We start from the raw sequence: 20,005 nt of genomic DNA, 5'->3' as shown, positions 1-20,005 counted from the left end.
CTCTATAGGCCAAGGCAGAGCCATATAATAGAAGAGTTATGACATCTCCGTTCACTCCAATGGACCACTTTTTTTACAGCAATGGCGGATCGTGGAGCCTCTCAATCGTTCCCCGGAAGTTAGCGCCAAGGCTAGCAGAGCTGTGGAGTTGCAGCATAATAGACCGTTCGTGACGGACTTTTAATGGTAAGAAGAAGTTTAAAGATTTATATTGCGGATATTATCAGTACATCTGATTCAATTGAACATGTGTATTAAAGGATGTCAGTGGATTATCCCTAAATTAGTAGATTTAGGGAACGTTTACAGATAACAGATCAAGCTAGGATACCGAAGCAAGTTAGCAACACACGTTGAACAGCCTTTTAATTGTAAATTCCGTTCTCTTAATGTCTATTTGAGTGTTTTTAGCAGAGCCATATTGTGTCCTTGTGATTATGTTGATTATTACCTGTGTGTATAATGTTGCAGCTCAGCTGATTTTGGATTGATGGCAAAGGGAGAGGAACTTAAGTGAGAGTGAACACACAAGGTAAGTTTAATACTACTGTTTTATATAAGTAAGCATACTAAACATGTATTATATAAGTAATCTTGTTAGTAACCTACTGTATGGCAGGTGGAGGGGCAGTGATGTTACAGGTGGAGGAGCAAAACTGCAAGACTGCAAACTCACAAGACAGAGAAATCCAAGTTTGTTCTCCAGAGATGAGGTTGATTTCACTTCAATTTTTTCATATTTTCTAAAGATGTGGAAATGGCACAAAAAAAAACTTGAGAGCTGTAACCAAGACAACTGTAACAACATGAGTAGACAGCCACCAAGGTTTTTCAAGTCTCTCTCTTACTCCATTTTGCCAACCCAAACTTCCAGGTACATGACGGGACACCTTGCTTGTTTTTGTTGTTTGCGCTCCTCTGGCAGGTGGAGGGCAGTGATCCCTTCCCTTCTTCCCTCAATCTTTGAGACTAATGTAAGTAGAAGACATGGCACTGTAAATGTTCGAACATTTAAAATATTATACCACTTAAAAATAAGAAATATTACTTTTGTTACTAAGAGTTCATACTTATTATACCTGTGTCACCTTTCACACTATCGCTGTGATCATGAGCTATGGGCTTTGTAGATACAGGTCCCGGGTGAATCGTGGTGCAGGGGCCCTTCTCTTTTTGACCACAGGGCGATGCACGAAGATGGTGGGTATAGCCTCTGCTCTCAGCCTAGTCTTGCCCTTTTTTGTCTTGACAAACTGGTCTGCATCAATATGTGCCTGCGGAGTGACTTGAGGTTACTTCACACACAGAACAACTCAGTTTTGTCTGCCCACATACATATTCCATAGTGGTTGAATACACAGTATTAGGAAACACTTTATACTTACTGGACATGTTATACTCATTACATACTGTATATACAATATGACCAAGAATGTGAGACAACTTTATAGAAATTCATATCACATATGTTACTGATGCCATTTGTCATACTTTGTTAAACTCACAAATAATAAAGTTCCATAACTTCAGTTGGGAACAAAGACCACACCATATCTCCCCAAGGCAATTTCCCATCCAATAGGTGTGCTATATAGGTGTGTATAACCCTTTCTCCTGTCTGTTTATCCCTCTTTCAGCACAAGAACCAGAGGGGGATTCAATGGAGCCTGAATACCTGCACTGAGACCCTCACCCTGCACCCTGAGTCTCAACTCTCAGTGTTTTTCAAGCCTTTCCCTGTTTTTTGTATTAAACAAAACATTAAGCTTTCCCAATGGAGTGGTTTTCGTTTTGTGAAAAAGTGCAAATGCAGTGTTTGTATATAAATCACATATTTTTTTGCTGTTGGTTGTGAAATTGCTCCTGCTTCCTCCGCTCTGTGTCAGTGGGGAAGCTGTACATTCGTACTCCTTTCTCTGAGCGATTGGAGCATCCCCAGGCAGCACAGCAAACCATGGTGGCGACTAGGAGGCAGCACAGCAAACCAGGACAACACGGAGGAAAAGGCACAGACAAACTGCATGATATGCTATTCAATGTTTATTGAATTCCATGTATTTGCAATGGATGTTCCTAAAACAACACATTTAACATCATCATCATCATGCTGCTGCTGCTAGTCCTTTGATAGTCACCTGTCGGTCTCCTGTCCTTTCTGAAAGCCATAAAGATGACATTAGTCATTTAGATAACTTGTGTCCTCAATTACCATGGTTACTGAAACTACCATGAATTTAAGAAAATGGTAGACATTAATCTAATCTGAATTTTAAAGCATTACTTTAGATCCCCTCCCTCTAAATATATCAATAAACATTAGAAAGTGATGCTCCTGACTACCATACAAGTTTAAGAAGATAATATTGGTTTTAAAGAATTCAAAGCTATAAATAAACAGCAACAGGCTCTTTAACCAAGGCACTGTTAGCCTAACATGTAAACTAGTTGTTCACACTAATCCTAATATTATCACTTAATATTAGCAAATTCTATTTTATTTTTTAAAACATATTGATGTAAATACATACACATATTGATTTGTTGTATAAATATTGCAAATCAAAACCTTTATTCACTAATAATTACCAAAAATCGTAGTTCTATCTCCTGTTATCAATGCATTCACATTGCCCGCCATGAACTTCCGGGGAACGATCCTCTTCTACATGAACCACGTGACGATAACCGTTTTTGGACTTCCGTTGTCGTAACTCTTCTATTATATGGCTCTGGGCCAAGGGTTGGAACATCCCTGAGCGGTTAACCAATCACTACAACAGAGCAAGCCAGCTAACCAATCAGAGCAGACGGGGCTCTTGTTCAAACAGAAGGTGAAGAGGCAGTAGGCTTGTTTGAGACGCGTTGCGGCTCGCCTCGAAAGTAGACGAGAATAGCCGATCGCAGCCGGGGGAGGTCTCAAAAAGCTCGCCTGAAGTCGGACAGCTCGGAGTCGGCTTCGTCTTCTTCTTCTCTCCGTTTTTTGGCGGATTGCAAACAACTTTAAGGCAGAGTCCTGCACGGGTCTGATTTTCAAGACCCGCTCCCGCCCCGCACCCGCGACGTGCAATACCGAACCCGCCCCGCTACCCGCACATATTGCCAATTAGTTCCGCAACCCGACCCGACCCGTCGGCACAAGATCCGCAACCCGACCCGAACCCGCATAGCCTATGAGCAGTGAAAACGTGCAATTATTAACACACGCAGTTTCATATTTGTCTCAGAAAGCGTGGGATGTTGGTTATTTCCTCCATCTAGGATGACACAAAAAGCCTCCCAGACGTTGGATTTCGCTCTTGAGGAAGGGTTATTGAAAATGCTGTATTCTCCGCTAGAGAGCTTCACCTCAGCCATTTCGAATGTGGCGCGCACAGCAGCAGATTGATGCGCTGCAGAGGTTATGATTATGCGCGGTCCCGCGGGGGAGAGGTCTGAGGATTTTAAACATTAAACTAATTTATTATTATTTTAATATATTTATTATGCAATACCCGCGACCCGACCCGACCCGCATCATCTTTGTTTTACCCAGAACCGAACCCGGAAAAAAGCGTTTGAAAAAATACCACCCGCGAATCACCTTTTTTGCGGGTCACCCGTCGGGTACGGGTCGGGTCGGGTACCCGCGGGTACCCGACCCGATGCAGGACTCTGCTTTAAGGTGCATACTGCCACCTCCGGAGTCGGTTTGACTCGGTTTGCATTTATAAAGAATGCACACATGTGTTTAATCGTTAATGTCAGATATGTACTAAGTAAATACATTTGTTCCTGCTCAAGATTAGATTCAACTTTATTGTTATTGCACATATTACAGGTACTGAGACAACGAAATGCAGTTTAGCTTCTAACCAGGTGCAACAAGCAGTAAAGTGAAAAGTAATGTACACAATAAAATATAGAATGAATTGAATGATGAATAAACAGTGAGGGGTATGAATACACTAGATATCAGCCTGTGAGCAGTATGAATAGTGTGTATGAATATGCTAAGATATATAAAGTATGAAAACGGTAAGCATTGCAAGTATAGTATAAAATATATAGATATTAATTTCATGATGATAAACATTGGAACAATGATGAAAAATGGGAATGGATGTGGCGACGTAAAACGGACACAAAACAACAACAAACTTTTGCCGAGCCAATTGGAGAGTTGCATCAGCAGCACGGGGTAAAAACCACCAATGAGCGCTCAGCTCGAGATACCAGCGAGTCGTTTCTCATCAAGCATTTCGCTTCCGCAGCCCGTGGAGAGGAACTGCGCCGCCTCGCTCTCAAGGCTGCGGGCGTCTTTGTCCCGCGAGATTTCAACGTCTCATGTAGGCGAGCCTCCAGAGCAAGTCGGACAAAATGACTAACCATCATGCAACGCACTAGCAAGACGTTGATCGCAACTGCGCAGGTCTCGCTTGTCTCAAACAAGCCTAGTATGAGAAAAATAAAAGCACTTTCTGAACATTAAAAGATGTAAAAATGTCACAGTAGAGGCACAAAATACAAAAAGGAACCTGAAAATTAGCATAACATGGTACCTTTAAAGGACAAAGGACTCAACACATTTCCATGTTGCACAACTTTAATAGAATATTTTAATTAACTGTACAAATTGAAAAGAAATATTGCGCAAGTAACAAATTGTGATTAAGAACCAGTTAAGGCCATTGCTAGCACACGGCCCAATGTGGTTAATTTGAAGATGAAAACCGTGGCTCTGAAAGATCTTCCCAAGAAGACCTACAATCGTTCTTTTTAAAAAGAGGTTTTTTCCCGCTGCACTGCCTCCGCTGAGCAGACACCGGGCGAAAGTGTCCATCCAAACTGCCGAAATGCGTGCATTATATAAAATACATTGGCAATCTCTTCCATTTGTTTTCCATTTATATATTCTTTAACAACTTTAGAATTAGATTACACTGTTAATGACAATTGGCAAACAGTTGAATAAAAAAGGACGGTGGGTTTTGTCTTTCTTTTGGCAACATAATTTACATTTGATCCAAACATCTTGCACCCCGTCACATCATTGACTTTAAACTTTTGTTAGAACAATATGCATACGAGACTGATGCAACCCAAAAAAGGTTGTGGATCAGTCCTTTTGTCTGATTAAGTGAGTTATCCTGCAGTGAAATGCAGAGCCAGACAGGAGCATTTCTCTATGCAGAGACATTCTAACTTTTCAAAAGCTTGTATTTTGTAATTGTTTTTATTATCCTTGTTGACGTGGGTTCATGAACAACCTGGGGCAAACAGAGAAGAGCTATATATATATATATGTATGACAGTTTTGAGGTATAACCACATGCCTGTCATATGATGTTAGTTAGTGTTACGTGTCCAATCAAGTGCTCAGTTTAAATGCTTGTTAAGCCCAATAGAGCTGGGCAGAAGTGAGAGCAGTATTAATGGAGGACACAATTCTTAAATGTTTTAAACTAATTTCAATAATAAAAAACATGACTTGGCAGTTTCCACACCTGCTGAGCCCAAATAAGATTTGAGCCAATGAGAATAAGCCTTTAACTGCAGCAGAGTTCCTGAAATGCGACCCCTCAGCTGCATTACACCAGAATAAATAGTCCAATGAAATGACAATGAACATTTTCAAAAGTAAATTAAATTCAAAATGATACATTGTATGCCTCTTGAAATACCATAACAAAAGAAAAACACTTCAGCAACCCCAGTGAAAGATTAAGTCAGACTTGTTCAACACTTTCCTGTAACTAGCATAAAAAACCCTGAGTAACTGATTTATTTCCATGAAAACTAAAGTTGGGATCCATTTCTTTCCTATGCTTTTTTCAATATGATGACATTCTGAGGTTGTTGGCAGTAGCAACCTACTCCACCTTACCAAAGAAGAAGACTGTCCCTGTGTGATGACATGGTAGTTTATTAGAGTCAAGTCACTTCCCGCTATGAGTTTTGAATGAAGCTAAATAAAAGTGTTAGATGGGCGCAAGACGGAAGAAAAGAAGTCATGCACATAGTAAAAAACGCAGTTTGGTTTGTGTTCTATTGCGTTCATGAGTTCATAAAATGGCGTAGGAGGACTCGTTGATTGGTTAAGAACTGATTTGACGGAGAGCAGGTCTCCACCAGGTCACCACGGTTACTGCTGTTTGCATTCGGCAGGCTGGGGCTGTTCTTTCTGTTGGGAATAGACAGAGAAACCAGATTAGAAAAACAAGAAGAGTAAGATAATGAGGCCACTGGGAATCAACTAGCAACCATAGATGAGGCTAACAGGAAAGCAGGCGTGAGAATGAAAGCACCTGGTTGTGTACAACAAAGGGTGCAATGTTAGAAACCTGGGATGGGACTACAGAGGAAAAACAAAAAGATAGATAAAGAGCAAAGACAGGACAGGGAGAAAAAAAGCGGTGTCTACCCAAGGTGTAAGTTGAGGGTCCTAAACACCTCGGACTATTGGAAGAATCATGAGTGTAGTAAAAGAGAGAGGCAGCCAGAATAATAGACCAGAGCCAATGGACTAGAAAGTGTAAGAAAGTGTTTGGGACGCCATCCTTATTTCTCCCTTACCTAGAAATTGCATGGGATGAGAATGATTGATTATGCCTGTAATGGGGGGGGGGGGGTCCAGGGAAGGGAGAAACAACAATATGCACAAGTTTAATCAACCGTCGCATTCAGAAAGGAGACAGTGAGACATTGGATTTCTGTAGCAATATCAATAACTGATGTGCAGCAGGTATCACGGGACAAACACATTCTGCACAACAGGCACCAAAACAAACGTTTACATCAGGGGTGCCGAACCTTTTTTGAACCGAGAGCTACTTTTAAAGTTGCCGGTCTGCCGAGATCTACCAGTCCAAATAGAGAGGCGTAGCCATTACTGACAGCCTACTACCAAGCAACACTAGTTTCTTAACCTGAATTGATAATAGACTATAATCAATTTAAACAGAACAGATCTTAATGTTTGCTTTCTTATACCATTTTGTACAATAATTATAATGAATAAGTTCAAACAAACTAAAACTTACAGTTGATTCATAACGGTATCTAACTTGAGTTTTTATTATATCAAAAACCTGTTGAAATGCTACTGTTATTTTTACTGTCCCCCAAAAGCGCGTCGGCAGCCTCCAGGAATGCTTCTTTCACAACTTCGCCGTCTTTGAAAGACTTCATGTGTTTCGCAAGAACGTGACTGACACGATAAGATCCTATGGTAGCAGCCTTGCTCTTGTTGTTGGGCCTGGTGAAAATGGACTGCTGTGCATTTAGCTGTCCTTTCAGGTCCCTCACCTTTTGGGAGCGTTTGTGCACTGTTTTGAAATGCCGCTCCTAAATTACCCTTCTTCGATAAAGCCACGCTCACATTGCAGATGAGACAGATGGACTTTGAATTGGAATAGATACAAAGATAATTATCCTCCCACTCGGAGTGAAAATTATATATTTTGGGCTTTTTTGCTTCTGCCATAATTGCAGTCTTGTGTGTGCGGACTGTCACTCCTGTTGACACGGACAACGTCAGCGAAATAGTGCACTGCCCACCAGCCACGCCCCGACACATGGGGTCACGTCGGCCAATCACAAAGCTCTGATGCGTTCAAGTGCATTATTCTGGCACAGGAAGATTATAGGACATTAACGATAAAAACAGAATATTGTTGTTCTATTTTTAGACACATCTCGCGATCGACTGGGAATCTCCCCGCGATCGACCCGACTGGTTGGGCACCCCTGGTTTACATAAACAAGGCAGCATTGTTGGTCACTCCTGTTCAAACCGCTAATGGAGGCATGTTATGCACTTGCTCACCATCAGACTGGAATATCTCAAAATGGAGAATGGTCCCTTCAGTCCAACTAAACTACTAAATAAATGTCTCTTTCACTGACCGTCACTACATATGAGTTAGTATCCCATAGCCTGTGAGAGTATGAGCAGGAGGAGACGTATGCAGCATGTGTTGCCTGAACTGGTGGTTAAAACTGGGAATATATAAAATAACCTTTATGGAAAATTCTATTCAAAACGGTTATGTCTTGATAAACATCGTAAGTAGAGGCACTATAAATCAAATCAGAAAAAAGTTAAGAATGTATACTCACATTGGTGTCTCCCTCATCATCGTCGTCATCATCACCCTCGTCATCTTGCTCCTGAGAATCAAAGAAACGAGAATAAGAATGTATTCCAAAAATGAACTTACTTAATAAATATAAACAATGATTGCTTTTATGATATGGTTGTGTGAACAGTGACGCCCGGCTGACGTATAAAAGATATAATTCAAATGGTAGGGAAAATAGTATTACCAACCTCTTCATCTCCCTCCTCCATCTCCTCCTCTTCAAACTGCATTCAAAAAAGAATCAGGGTGAAATCACACATTGTAAACCAGCGTTGACAAATGTAGCTTATATGTTTTCTTTCAGTCTGTAAATGTCCCATTTTGTGGCTTTTTCTGCATCCAAGTACAACAGCGTGTTGGATCAAAAACACTCACGCTCTCGTCATCTTCCAGGGCCTCTCCGGTGAAATACAGCACTGCTCTGGGAACTATTCTCTCACGGAAGAAATGACCAATCTCAAAGTCTGTGGCTAGGGTGAACTCAGAGTCTTCGTCCTATAAAACATGAACACAAACCATTCAACACAGCTACAAATCCCATAGATTCATGTAATGGAAGACACAATGACATGGGTGCTGGTTTTATGAAGAACATTTTTACTCACCATTTCTCCTTCTGGTGAAGCTGTAAAGAAAAGGAAAACGTAAGCAATAAGCACTACAAAACCCTGCTTTATAATGACAAGAGAAGGATCATTTCTAAGATAAAGCACTTAAAATGTGATATTTTTGACTGCACGTTCGTTACAAAAACATCACAGGCGGCTGTAAAATGAGTTTTATAATTGCTTTCAATGAGCTGTAATTGACCAACATCTAAAAGCCACAGCCATGCCTATTATTAATGACATCACAAAGTGAAGTCACATCCACAGAAAGTGGCAGGCTGTACAGAAGCAGCTGTGCTCTAGCACCCATACACTGACTAGAGGTGACATCACCCCATCCTTCCTCTGCTCTCAACAATACTGAATTAGAGGAAACTGTCGTGTAACATATTCAAGGTTATGACCTCCTTAGTCATTATTCAGTGTGAGCATTAGAAATTGTTCTCCAACACGGTCTTCTACTGTATGATCAGCATACATTCAAACCGTTGGAAGGCTCATTATGGGCTGCATCTAAAAAGTCAAATAACCCGTGTTCACACACACCACACTGTTTATGCATGTTGACATGATCAGTGAGTGATGGCTTCCTCACTAATGGACGTCCCAACCCCAGAACCGCACACATTTAAGAGGAGCTATTTATACCAACCAGTCATATACCGAGGCTGTTCCTGAACCAGTAGAACAAACTATTGCTCAGCCAATGAGTGATCAGGTCAACTTTCCAAAGACAGAATAAGTCGAGGCATGTCTGACATGTAAGGTAACTACACAGGAAATACAATCCAGTAATTTAATAAAAGGCGTTTTGATCCTTTGAGAGAAGAACTCATGAATCATTTCAAGATGTTTCACTGTATTTTACACTACAAAACAAAAACAACCTAACCTTTTTAGACAGACCTTTGATATAGGTTATCAGACTATCAAGGTCACTTAATGTCTTAAAGATTTGACTTTAAATAAACTACCAGAATGATTGTATAATGTAACGAGCCAATCTTTTTTGTTGCAGAAGCTTGCCATTTTGTTGAATGTTTCATCTTCTTCCTTTGATTTATTCCTAATAAAATAAGCATGTGCATTAGCTGACTTTACACTTACACATTTAGTTTCAACACACACCCATCTGTCATTAAAGTAACATGTTTTAAGTGGGTTATAGTTATTTAGAATAGATGTATCACAACTCTGCCTCACATTTTGAGTTGGTCATTTATGTGCGAGTCATTAACTGATAACTGTTAAGCGTCCCAAAGCTTCCAAACCCCATTCAAGATGTTTAATAACGGTAAAAGCAAAGATGTAAAAGTTTTTAGGTAGAGTAAACAGTTTAGTGTGCACAGCCCAACATCAGTGAGCGACAGACAGTTCGACTGTTCCACCCGCTCACAGTTTAAGAGTCTGCCGCCACCTGCTGTTCATTCAGCTTAATGCAGTGACCAATAGTCAAATCACATGCATGTTGCCATAACGACATGCATGTTGCCATAACGTCTGCAGATTCAAACTAGACACTGCTGGGAAAGACAGATGTTGAAAAGAATAGTAGTTTCTCTAAAGGAATTGCAAGAGAAACCAGTATGTTTTGTCTACCCGTGTTTCCGAGTGCGTTATCTCTCACCTTTGATAGGGTTAAAGAAGTTGAAGAAAGAGTCGTTGGGGACCTGTTTGGTAACGGTGCGAACCGTGCCGCGGCCTTTATGCTTCTGCTTCTTCTTAATAGTTTTCACAGTCACATCCTTCCCCTTGTGCCAGTCTATCTGACAGCTACAGAGAGGGGATGTAAAAAAGTGAGAGGCAGTCTAAAGCAAGGACGCAAAAAAAGGTCAGTGAAAGTGCCAAGTGGAGGCTGATATGTGGGATGTTAAGTCAAAAAAGATGAATATAGAAAGAGTGAACAGAGAGGCTTCACAAACCACACAATCTATTTGATCTTAAACCTCAACATCATGTGTCATAACCGCAGTATGTGTGCTCTCACCCTTCACAGTCAATGATCTCGGGCCCCTCGAATGAGAACGGCTCTGTTGCGTCAGGCTCCGACTTCATTTTGTAGACTTTAGTGAGCACGGCATTGTTGAAGTAGCCATTGGGCTCAAAGTGGAACTCTAATGTGAAACTCTGGGAGAAAGATCAAGATGGATTATGTCACCCAGTATTTTAACTGTATTTAGTTTATTACTTAGGAATGATAGTATTTATTTATTAAAACATGAAGCTACTGACCATTGGCTGTCCTGGCTCAGAAAACTTGACTTGAATATCTTTCAAGTGCTTTAGGATGGCCTCATCATGTTCCTAGTGGTAGACAAACAGTCAGTTTAAAGCCAAATGACACTGTTCAGAAATGGTTGTTATGGGTTTCAGGCATGAGTGAGCAACAAATCCTTGAAATGTACCTGCAGCATGTCACTGAGCATGTCCACGCTCTTGAATATGGTGAGCCAGAACTCAGGGATGCCTTTTGGGTCTTCCTCTGGCTTGGCTTCCTCTTTCTTTGCATCCTCAATAGAAGCTTTTTCTTTTACCTGCTCCTACAGGAAGTGAAATGGAACTGTTAATGGAAATCTACATTTAGTTTGATAAGCTTTGGTGAAGTGCCCTTGAGACCAAGGTCTTTTAAAACCCACAGCTTGACTTGTGTGTGCAAAGAAATCAGATCAAATCAAGATTACAGCAACATAAACTCTCACAGTTTGCATGTCCTGTTTGTTGGTGATTCTTTTCCTGATTTATTTCTGCAGGATGTTTATTTATGAGATTAACGCAGTCTGTCACTATAAGGCAATAATATTGTCCTTTGCTGTGAAAAACCAACATTTACTTTGCAAAGTGATAAGGCTTTTAAGAAAAACTAAATGTAGTCTTTGCTTACCGCTAGCTCCTCCTCTTCTTCTCTGTCACTGTGCCACTCGCACTCTGCATCTGTGGGCTCCACTGTTCCTGTGACAACATCTCGTCTCTGTGACACACAAACAATAAGACAAAGATCATCACTTTAAGTTCTGCTCGATACACAAATCTATGAAGAACACAGTACCTTAAAAAGGATTAAATACCACATTTTATTTACATTTAAGTATTTTAATATTCGCTGTATTTTTAGGTTGCGTCCATGTTTGCAGTAAGCACTTTGCAGGAATAGTGGCCATTTTAATATCAACATAATTAAAAGGCAGGTATTGTATCAAAGACTTGGTTTGGTAGTGTGACAACACTAATCACATCGAGAGGAATCTGGGAATATGAGTGTGAAAAATCTGTATACAAACAAGCATTCATTCCATAAAGCTGAATTATTTTAAGCTAGCCCAGTGTAATCCACACCATCTTAGAAAGACACTAACACATGTGGACACACACAACACTAACAGTGCAGAGAAACACACACATACATACACAGAGTACACACATTGCAGACAGCTGCAGCCGGACTACAGCTGTCAGTCTCAGTGCGACTATGGCTAAGTTCTTGTCACTAGCTCTGGAAATAGCCTTGACTGACAAAAGAACAGTTGACTACTCGTTGTGGCAGTTTTTGATTTAGCACCAAGGATGCATCCTGGCTGATCTCAGATCGGACCAGAAAGACACACTTTACCACCCATTAGTGCACGTAACAACAAAAGTTGGATCCTTTTCAAAATAAGAGACCTCATTTGTTGCATTTCTTACCTAGCGCTTTTTGTGTTTGGAACACAAAACACTTGCATACATCTGCTGTTACAGTCAAAAGAGGTAAATTAAAGAAAATGATCCGTTATATAAAAAACATTATTTATTGTACCTTTTCAAACATTGGCTGATAGAGGGCAGCATACTTCCTCTCTAGCTCATGGACTTCCTCATAGAATTTAGCCTCTATGTGAGCACACTGCACTTGTAGCCGTTTCAAGGCATGCACTCGCCTCTTCACTACTTTGGGAAGCATGCTATGAGAGAAGAAAAACATGAGAATAGATTAATATCATTTACAGTACAAAGAAAGATATTAAGATTTATGTTTAAGAGGCAAAACCGTTAACCCAAAGTTTTGTCCATGAAATGCATGACTGAATAGTTCAATGTGTTCAACCTCAACTAGATAACTGTAGATGTGATATTGCATACATCTGATTTGAGTACTTCCAAAAGGTTCACAAAGAAACTACCTGACGATATCACGGTTACACTCCTGAATGTTTACAATAACAAACGGATCACAAGTAGCTCACTAAATTACCCCCTTGTGTAATACAATACCATGTTTAAAGTCATGAGGAAGTTACTCTATCTGCTATATTTTGGGGCTAAAACATATATATTTATATTTTTGTGCCATTATGGCAAGTGGCAATTAACATCAATATTCAACTGCCAATTGGGACCAAACACATTTTCAATGATCAGTTATGTGTGCAGTGGCAACAAATAAATAATATCAACATATATGTTTTTGCTAAAAATGGCCATGTCTGGAAACTGATCAGAACATTGGCATGTGGTAACCAGGGAGATATATTCATTTTAACTTAGTAACAAAGTATAACACAACTGCACTTGCCTTTCCATGAAGTGGAAGCTGACAGGTCTGTCCATCTGTCCACCAGGAATTTGCATTCCTTGTTCCCCTTTACCTGCCAAACCAAAACAGACATTATAGCAGGTCAATTACATACATTTCTCCTTAAATAAGTGTGACATATATCACATGTCAATCTTGCTGTGTTGTGTTTTTGTTAATACCATCACAGTTGTCGTTTGAACATGATCATTTTTAAGTTTCACTAGATATTTTACTCTTTTTTGCATATACATACACACATATATATATTAATGATACATTCTGAATAAAAACATTTACCCAACTTTTCTCACACTCACTATCTAAGGTAAGTTAGGTTAAATATATCAGTCTTTACCTTTATTGGCTTCCATTTCCAAGTGGCAGCTCCTCCCTCTAATAAAAACAGAACAGTTGTATTAGACATGTACTCATTATGAGTCAGAGACCGTGATTGAGCAACTACCGACATGGGCATCAGAGTGAGTTATAACAAAAATACCCGTGTAACACGTTTTGATTTAAAAACCTTAACATTACCAAGAAACCATCGGTTTTGAACACCCTGCTGATTTCACCAGCAGCACAACCTAAATCCGCGTCAGCTTGAAGTCCTGGCCGCAGACAGACAGCTGAGCTAACTTCGACTCATCAACAGTAACACTGGTGTTGAGCAAGCGCAGGCCGATGACGCATTGCCATGCTAATAGAACATTGGCTAGGCTATAACTAAAGTTAGCATCTCACTATTTACTATCATATAAAATAACTATCGCTGCCTTTGACAGTCACATAGGACAACTGATACAAGTATATCAATATCACCTACACTCTTACATCGGCTTATCAACGAGCACATGGAAATAAATACCCAGTATGGGCGGTGCCAAATATCTGACAGCAGCTAACCTAGCTTGCATGAAACTACTAGTCAACGTGCTATGAACAATGCTTTAGCTATCAGCAAGTACGAAGGTTGACCATTTACAATATCCCTCCACCGCCTATTCGAACAACACAATAACGATAATGTATGCTAGTGAGTTGTTGAAGCAACAATGGGTTGCCTTTCCATTATGTAGATAAAACGGTCCGTTAATGGTGCAGCTACTAGCATTATGCTACCCGCATTGATAAGCTAATGCTAAGCTACCGTTAGCTCCCGGGTTAATAAAAGCAACAGAGTCGGCGCAAAGTGTCTTGGAAATAGTTCACCAGTGGCCTGTCACATCAGTCAGTAAAATCGTAACGTAACGGATAAGTACCCTAAAACGGTAGCAAATGGTCGTAGTAATTAAACTGTGCCTACTAGCTGTTATGTCTCTCTTACCTCTAGCTGAGCGGAATTCAAGCTGGTCGCCTCGCTCACGCGTCTTCGCTTCAACCCCCACGAGCAACACACACGCGCTCCAGGATCACGGATTCTCATTGGACAGCTGGTGAGCGCATGGTGCTGCCTTCAAGTGCTGCGTTTCCAAAATCTCATTCCTGGAAACACCAACAGTATTACTCAATCACCTGTTCTGTTCCCTCTCAAATACAACATATTAATAAAAGATAAATAATCAATGGTTACAAGATCCACTACACCTCTATGGTACCCATGTACATGTCAAAATTATTCCCAAAGGTCAAGGAATACCATGATCATAACACCAGAGGGAGCTCCACAAATCATGTGAAACCCAGATTTGGCACAAAAAAGGGGGAATACACGTTTCGCAATTATGCCACATCAAGGTGGAACGCTCTTCCCACAACTGTAAAGGAAAGTAAAACTATACTTACCTTCAAAACCTCTCTTCGGGGGAGAGCATTGCAAAACTGGCCCCGGTAATGGTACAAATCTCAACCTGTCGTTCAATGGACAGCTTCCCCCCCACACCTATGTATATACTCGCATTTTAGACTATGTTACTAACTGTATATCTGTAGACTTGGTATGTCTTAAATGTCCGGTTAGGATGTATTAGAACGAAATCTAAAATGAAAATAGTAAATAAGCAATCTGTATGTAAAAAACCACCTGTATGTAAATTGTAAATAAGCCATCTGTATGTCAAATATGTCTTATATGTCTTAAATGATATGATGAATTGGAAATGGGGGACCCTGATGTAAACAAGACGAAAGTCTTTCTCTGGTCTGCATCCCCTTAACAATTGTATGTTTTGAGCTGTACTGTACTGTACCCAATATACAAGCTGTTAATAAACTTTTCAATCAATCAATCAATCAATCACACAAATCCAGGATTGGGAGGGTTTCTTAAAAAATGTATTCCCTTACAATATCTAGTTTGGCTGATTTTTGTAACTATTAATTAGTAACTTCATCTGAGTTTCGAAAATGTGTCATCTAGGCCTAAACGATTTTATTCATAGGACAATCTGCCTTTCACAGCCTATTTAGTGCGAATGCTGTGCCACAGCATTCCACTATAGTTCTTTGAATCTTTATATCTTATTATTATTATTATTTCAACCAATATTTTGCCGTTCGACAACTTCAGCCTACTTTCAGCTACAGAAACCATTCAAATATCAAACAGCCTTTTCAGCACATGATAGGAAGCGTTCTACCTTTTCAAAATATTTTATACTTTTTAAAAAATATTCAGCTTTTTAAACTCTTTTTTTAACATGTAACTCAATGGGAGGAACCTTCAAATCCTCTTTTACCTACCTTGCGCCAAATGCTTCTCCTTCCACATACTTTCAGTTATAGAGACTTCATTCCAACTTTAAAATGATCACAAGACATTCAGCTATAAAACATGTTCTTCAGATTTTTCATATCTTTTATACTTTTTGAGATATTCAACTTAGTTTGGAGCAGGGTCGGTTCTAGGGGGGGGGGGGCATGGGGGGCCAGTGCCCCTCTAACACTGACCTCTGTGGCCCCCCTAACAATGACATTTTTTTTTTTTAAATGTATATTTTCTGGTACTCGGTTTGCCAAAAAACGCAGGATTTTGTTGCTGTAATGTGAGATTGTGCAGACACTCTTATGTAAAGTAGAGACGTAACTGTTCATTGCCTTTATTTTTTATAGAAATATGGTGTTAGTGCAAACATTGCACTATAACTTAAGCTGAAGCTAACAGTAATAACTATAAGATCTATCTGAAATAAATAAGTGTACTGAAACAAATACCAATAACTGTATTGCATTGTTTTCTTATGCGCAATTACTTCATACTGTCTAGTTCTCTTTTTCGTCCTGCCTTTATTGTGCCCCCCTCAGAAAATAACTGGCCCCCCAGTCAAATTGGTCTAGAACCGCCACTGGTTTGGAGATTGGTAAAGAGGCCTTCTTCAGATTTTAACATTAGTGCATGCGCAGCTCGTTAAGTCTAGATCTCAAAACAGAGTGGAGGAGTGCTTGAAATTCGCCCAAAGAAATGTTTTAATTCCCAAACCCTACACTCCTTGGACATAATTTTTCATGAAAAACGTAGGAAAACCTCGCTTACGTTAAAATAAAATAAAAAATGAAGCAAAACAATTAAACAAAATGCCTCTTGAGGGCATGAAGTGACAAAAATGTTCAACGTGTCTCCATTTTAAGGCCCATTAGGCGCATTCACACCGCAGTACTTTTCCCACAAAGGTTAATGAGAACTTAGTTCATGAGAACTCTTTTGTCGCGTTCACACCAAAAAGAGCCGGTACTAAAATTAGTTCATGAGAACCTTTTTACCCCCTTTTCAGTCCCTGCTAGAGAGCAGGGACTTTCGTGGGAGAAAAAAGGTTCCTATGTCTGATTGACTGGGCGGATTGCAAACCACGCCCCGTAAAACTCCCAAAAAGTTTTGTGAAGCCGCCATTTTATTATCCTCGCATTAGCATTATTAGCATTAGCCCAGTGCAGCAACGCAGAGAGACTAACTTATGGCAACACAAAATAAAACATGGGAGCGGTGGAGATGAGGAGGTGTCGGCGTTCTGGCGATTTACTCTGAAGGCTTCAGTAGAAGCTGCTGGGACAGCAGCTTCTACTGAAGCCAGTCCCCAACTCCGGGGACTTCCGGCCGGGGACTTTGGGCGGCAGTATACGTCGTGAAGTGGTTTGCGGCCTGCCAGTAAACCCAAAGCAGAAGAAGAAGAAGTGACGTCAGCGGCTTCATTTGCCTAATCCACCCCCAGGGATTTATTCCGGTGTGAACGCGATCTGTACTTAGTTCATGAGAACTAAAGAGTTCTCATGAACTAAGTTCTCATGAACCTTTGTGGGAAAAGTACTGCGGTGTGAATGCGCCTATAGTAAATGCAGCATCATCTTTCATCACAGCACCAGCTGCACACCTTTTGTAAAACTGCCAAAAATGCCACATTATTAACCCGAAAGTACATTAGAAGCAGACTCAGCCGCTCGTCAGGGTCCTGAGACGCTCCACGCGTTGACATTTTACCGATATCTGCTACGGTTCTTCAACAAAATGTTCACATGTAAGAGGTTTATCTCAGATCTTCAGATCAATGGAAAGGCTCTCCTCTCACTGATTACTGCACATCACCATGGAAACCTTTGACCTCTGGGCTCAAGCACAGGTGTTTCATAGCGTCAGCTCAAACATAAACACCTGTGTGATGATGTCATAACTCCAACTGACAAGCTCAGAACGCCACCAAACATCACATGCTGGTTAACACTGTGGCCCTGAACAGCTCTACGTAAAATCTGATGTTACATAATGTGGTGTTACCCTCGCCATAAAACACGATGTCGCTGTAACTCCAATTGGCACGGTCCGATCGTTCCCCAATCTTCACTTGTATATCACCGGTCCATGACTCAACAGCTTTATGCCAAATCTGACATCTCACCATTGCCGTTTCCATGGAAATGCGTCCCTCGCCAAAAAACACGATGTTGTCGTAACGCCTATGAAAATGGTCAAAACAGCACCATACTTCAGATAATGGTTAATGTTCCAGCCCTCAACATGTCTATGTGCCAATAGTGAGTTTTCCTCAAAAGCTGTTGCCATGGCAACACATCCATCGCCATAAAACACGATATTGCTATAACTCCTATGAAAATTGTCAAAAAGTGCTCAAACTTCACATGTGTGCAAACAGTCCAGCCGTGAAAACATCTACGCGACAGTTTTGACATTTCTTAAAATGCCGTTGCCATGGCGACACAATGCTCACCATGAAACACCTAACTTCAGTGAAAATGCTCCAAACGGCCCAAAACTTCACAGGTTTGGTAACGATGCAGCCATCAACAGCGTATTATGGGGTTTCATCAAATGCCGTTGCCATGGCAATAGATCACTCGCCATCAAGTTAGTTCAAAAGTTTGCAGTTAAAATATTCTGATGCTTTTCAAAGTCTTTTTACTTTCTTCTCTTATCACACATTCATTCACTGCTACGTACATCTGATATTTAACTCCTTCAGCCTACTTTCAGTTACAGAAACCATTCAACTATTCAGCTATTTCAGGCTATACATGTTGTTGTTTATACCTTTTAAAACATTTTCTTTTAAATATTAAGCCTCTTCACTATTTGTCCTACTCTTCCAGTTTAACATTTCAATTTCAAGTTTTCAACAAAGTCATTGCAATGCATTTGAGCTGTAACAATTTTGACTCAAATCATTTCACTTTTCTGCATTTCTCCGCTAAGTTCAGCAACACACTTACTTGGTTTTTGTAACTAAAAGCAGCTACAGAGACCATTCAACTAATAACATATTCAGCTTTTTCTGCATTTTCAGCTAAATTCAGCAACAAATATACACAGTTTACAGCATTCACATGCATTTTCAGCAGGAAATGCATTTTCTAGTTACGTCTGTAGACCAAAAATGAAACAAAACATAACACTGTTTAAAAAATCTAAATAAATTATTAGCAAACATTAGTGATCCCTTTTAGTTTTATACATACCTCACATATATAGCTACTATTTTTTTTAACATAATGCAAATTCTGGCAGAAGGCATTCAGAATTGTACTAAATAGTACCGCTTACAAAGAAATAAAATAAATAAAATCTTCTAATTTGACAAGTAACAGGATATACAATTGTTTCAAAGCCTAGAAGGGTCACACAGAGTCATATTCACAATATGTTGTAGGATACAATCCCGAGCTGAGCAGGTTCAGGTATCACAAGCTCTCAAACGCACACTCTGACTTCCTGGAAGAAGTAGAGCATTGTACAAAAATACATACAAAAACATAAACCATAAAAAAGGGGGGAGGTAGGGCATTTTAATTACTTATTTAGCATAGTATCATGCCAAAATATCCAAATGTAGGTACAGTTTAAACCCAATGTTCCCCTTGAGACCAAGAATCATTGATTTAGCCACTGCTTTCATGTACACACAAACAAACACTACAGCTTTGTTCAATTGCATGGACATACACTTTTTTTATTTTAAGGCTGCATCTAAAAACTCTATATGAACAATAACAATCCATTAACAGCATGTTGGAGCTTAGTGATATTTCAGAAGACTCTTGAAATCAGACATTTTTGTTAAATGATTGTATGGTATTGATACAAGAAATAAATTAAATTGTTGAATGTTTTGAGTAACTTTTTCCAGTTACCATTCATTCATTGGGCAGACAATTTCATGCAAAACGATGAGAATCAGACAGATTTAGTTTTAAACCACAAGAGGGCTTCATATACCCATTCTTCAAAGGAGACAGTGAATCCTTCAGGTTACAAGGGTAAGTGTATTGCATACATTAGTTGA

At 39.9% G+C, this 20,005-nt stretch overlaps 1 protein-coding gene across 3 annotated transcripts; it reads right to left on the bottom strand.

The window, feature by feature from the left end:
• Positions 1-4,564: 4,564 nt before the first annotated feature.
• Positions 4,565-14,762, bottom strand: nap1l4a (nucleosome assembly protein 1-like 4a). 3 transcript variants are annotated; one of them, XM_034215925.1, is made up of 15 exons: positions 14,608-14,762; positions 13,636-13,673; positions 13,278-13,350; positions 12,522-12,666; positions 11,610-11,696; positions 11,134-11,268; positions 10,961-11,032; positions 10,716-10,855; positions 10,356-10,501; positions 8,726-8,745; positions 8,496-8,615; positions 8,309-8,344; positions 8,098-8,148; positions 6,553-6,588; positions 4,565-6,160 (listed from the first exon to the last, which is right to left on the bottom strand). In XM_034215925.1, exons 2-14 carry the CDS (start codon positions 13,649-13,651, stop codon positions 6,583-6,585), a joined length of 1,047 nt encoding a protein of 348 aa, XP_034071816.1. In that variant the 5' UTR covers positions 13,652-13,673; positions 14,608-14,762; the 3' UTR covers positions 4,565-6,160; positions 6,553-6,582. The 3 variants fall into 3 exon arrangements, with proteins under 3 accessions (XP_034071816.1, XP_034071814.1, XP_034071815.1); XM_034215923.1 differs by lacking the exon at positions 6,553-6,588; XM_034215924.1 differs by lacking the exons at positions 6,553-6,588; positions 14,608-14,762 and adding an exon at positions 13,818-13,839.
• Between the last annotated feature and the right edge of the window lie 5,243 nt (positions 14,763-20,005).

This window comes from Gymnodraco acuticeps, unplaced genomic scaffold (assembly GCF_902827175.1).
Source record: "Gymnodraco acuticeps unplaced genomic scaffold, fGymAcu1.1, whole genome shotgun sequence".
NCBI lineage: Eukaryota > Metazoa > Chordata > Actinopteri > Perciformes > Bathydraconidae > Gymnodraco > Gymnodraco acuticeps.
Note: the sequence above shows the minus strand (reverse complement) of the source record. Positions and strands in the feature narration are given on the sequence as shown.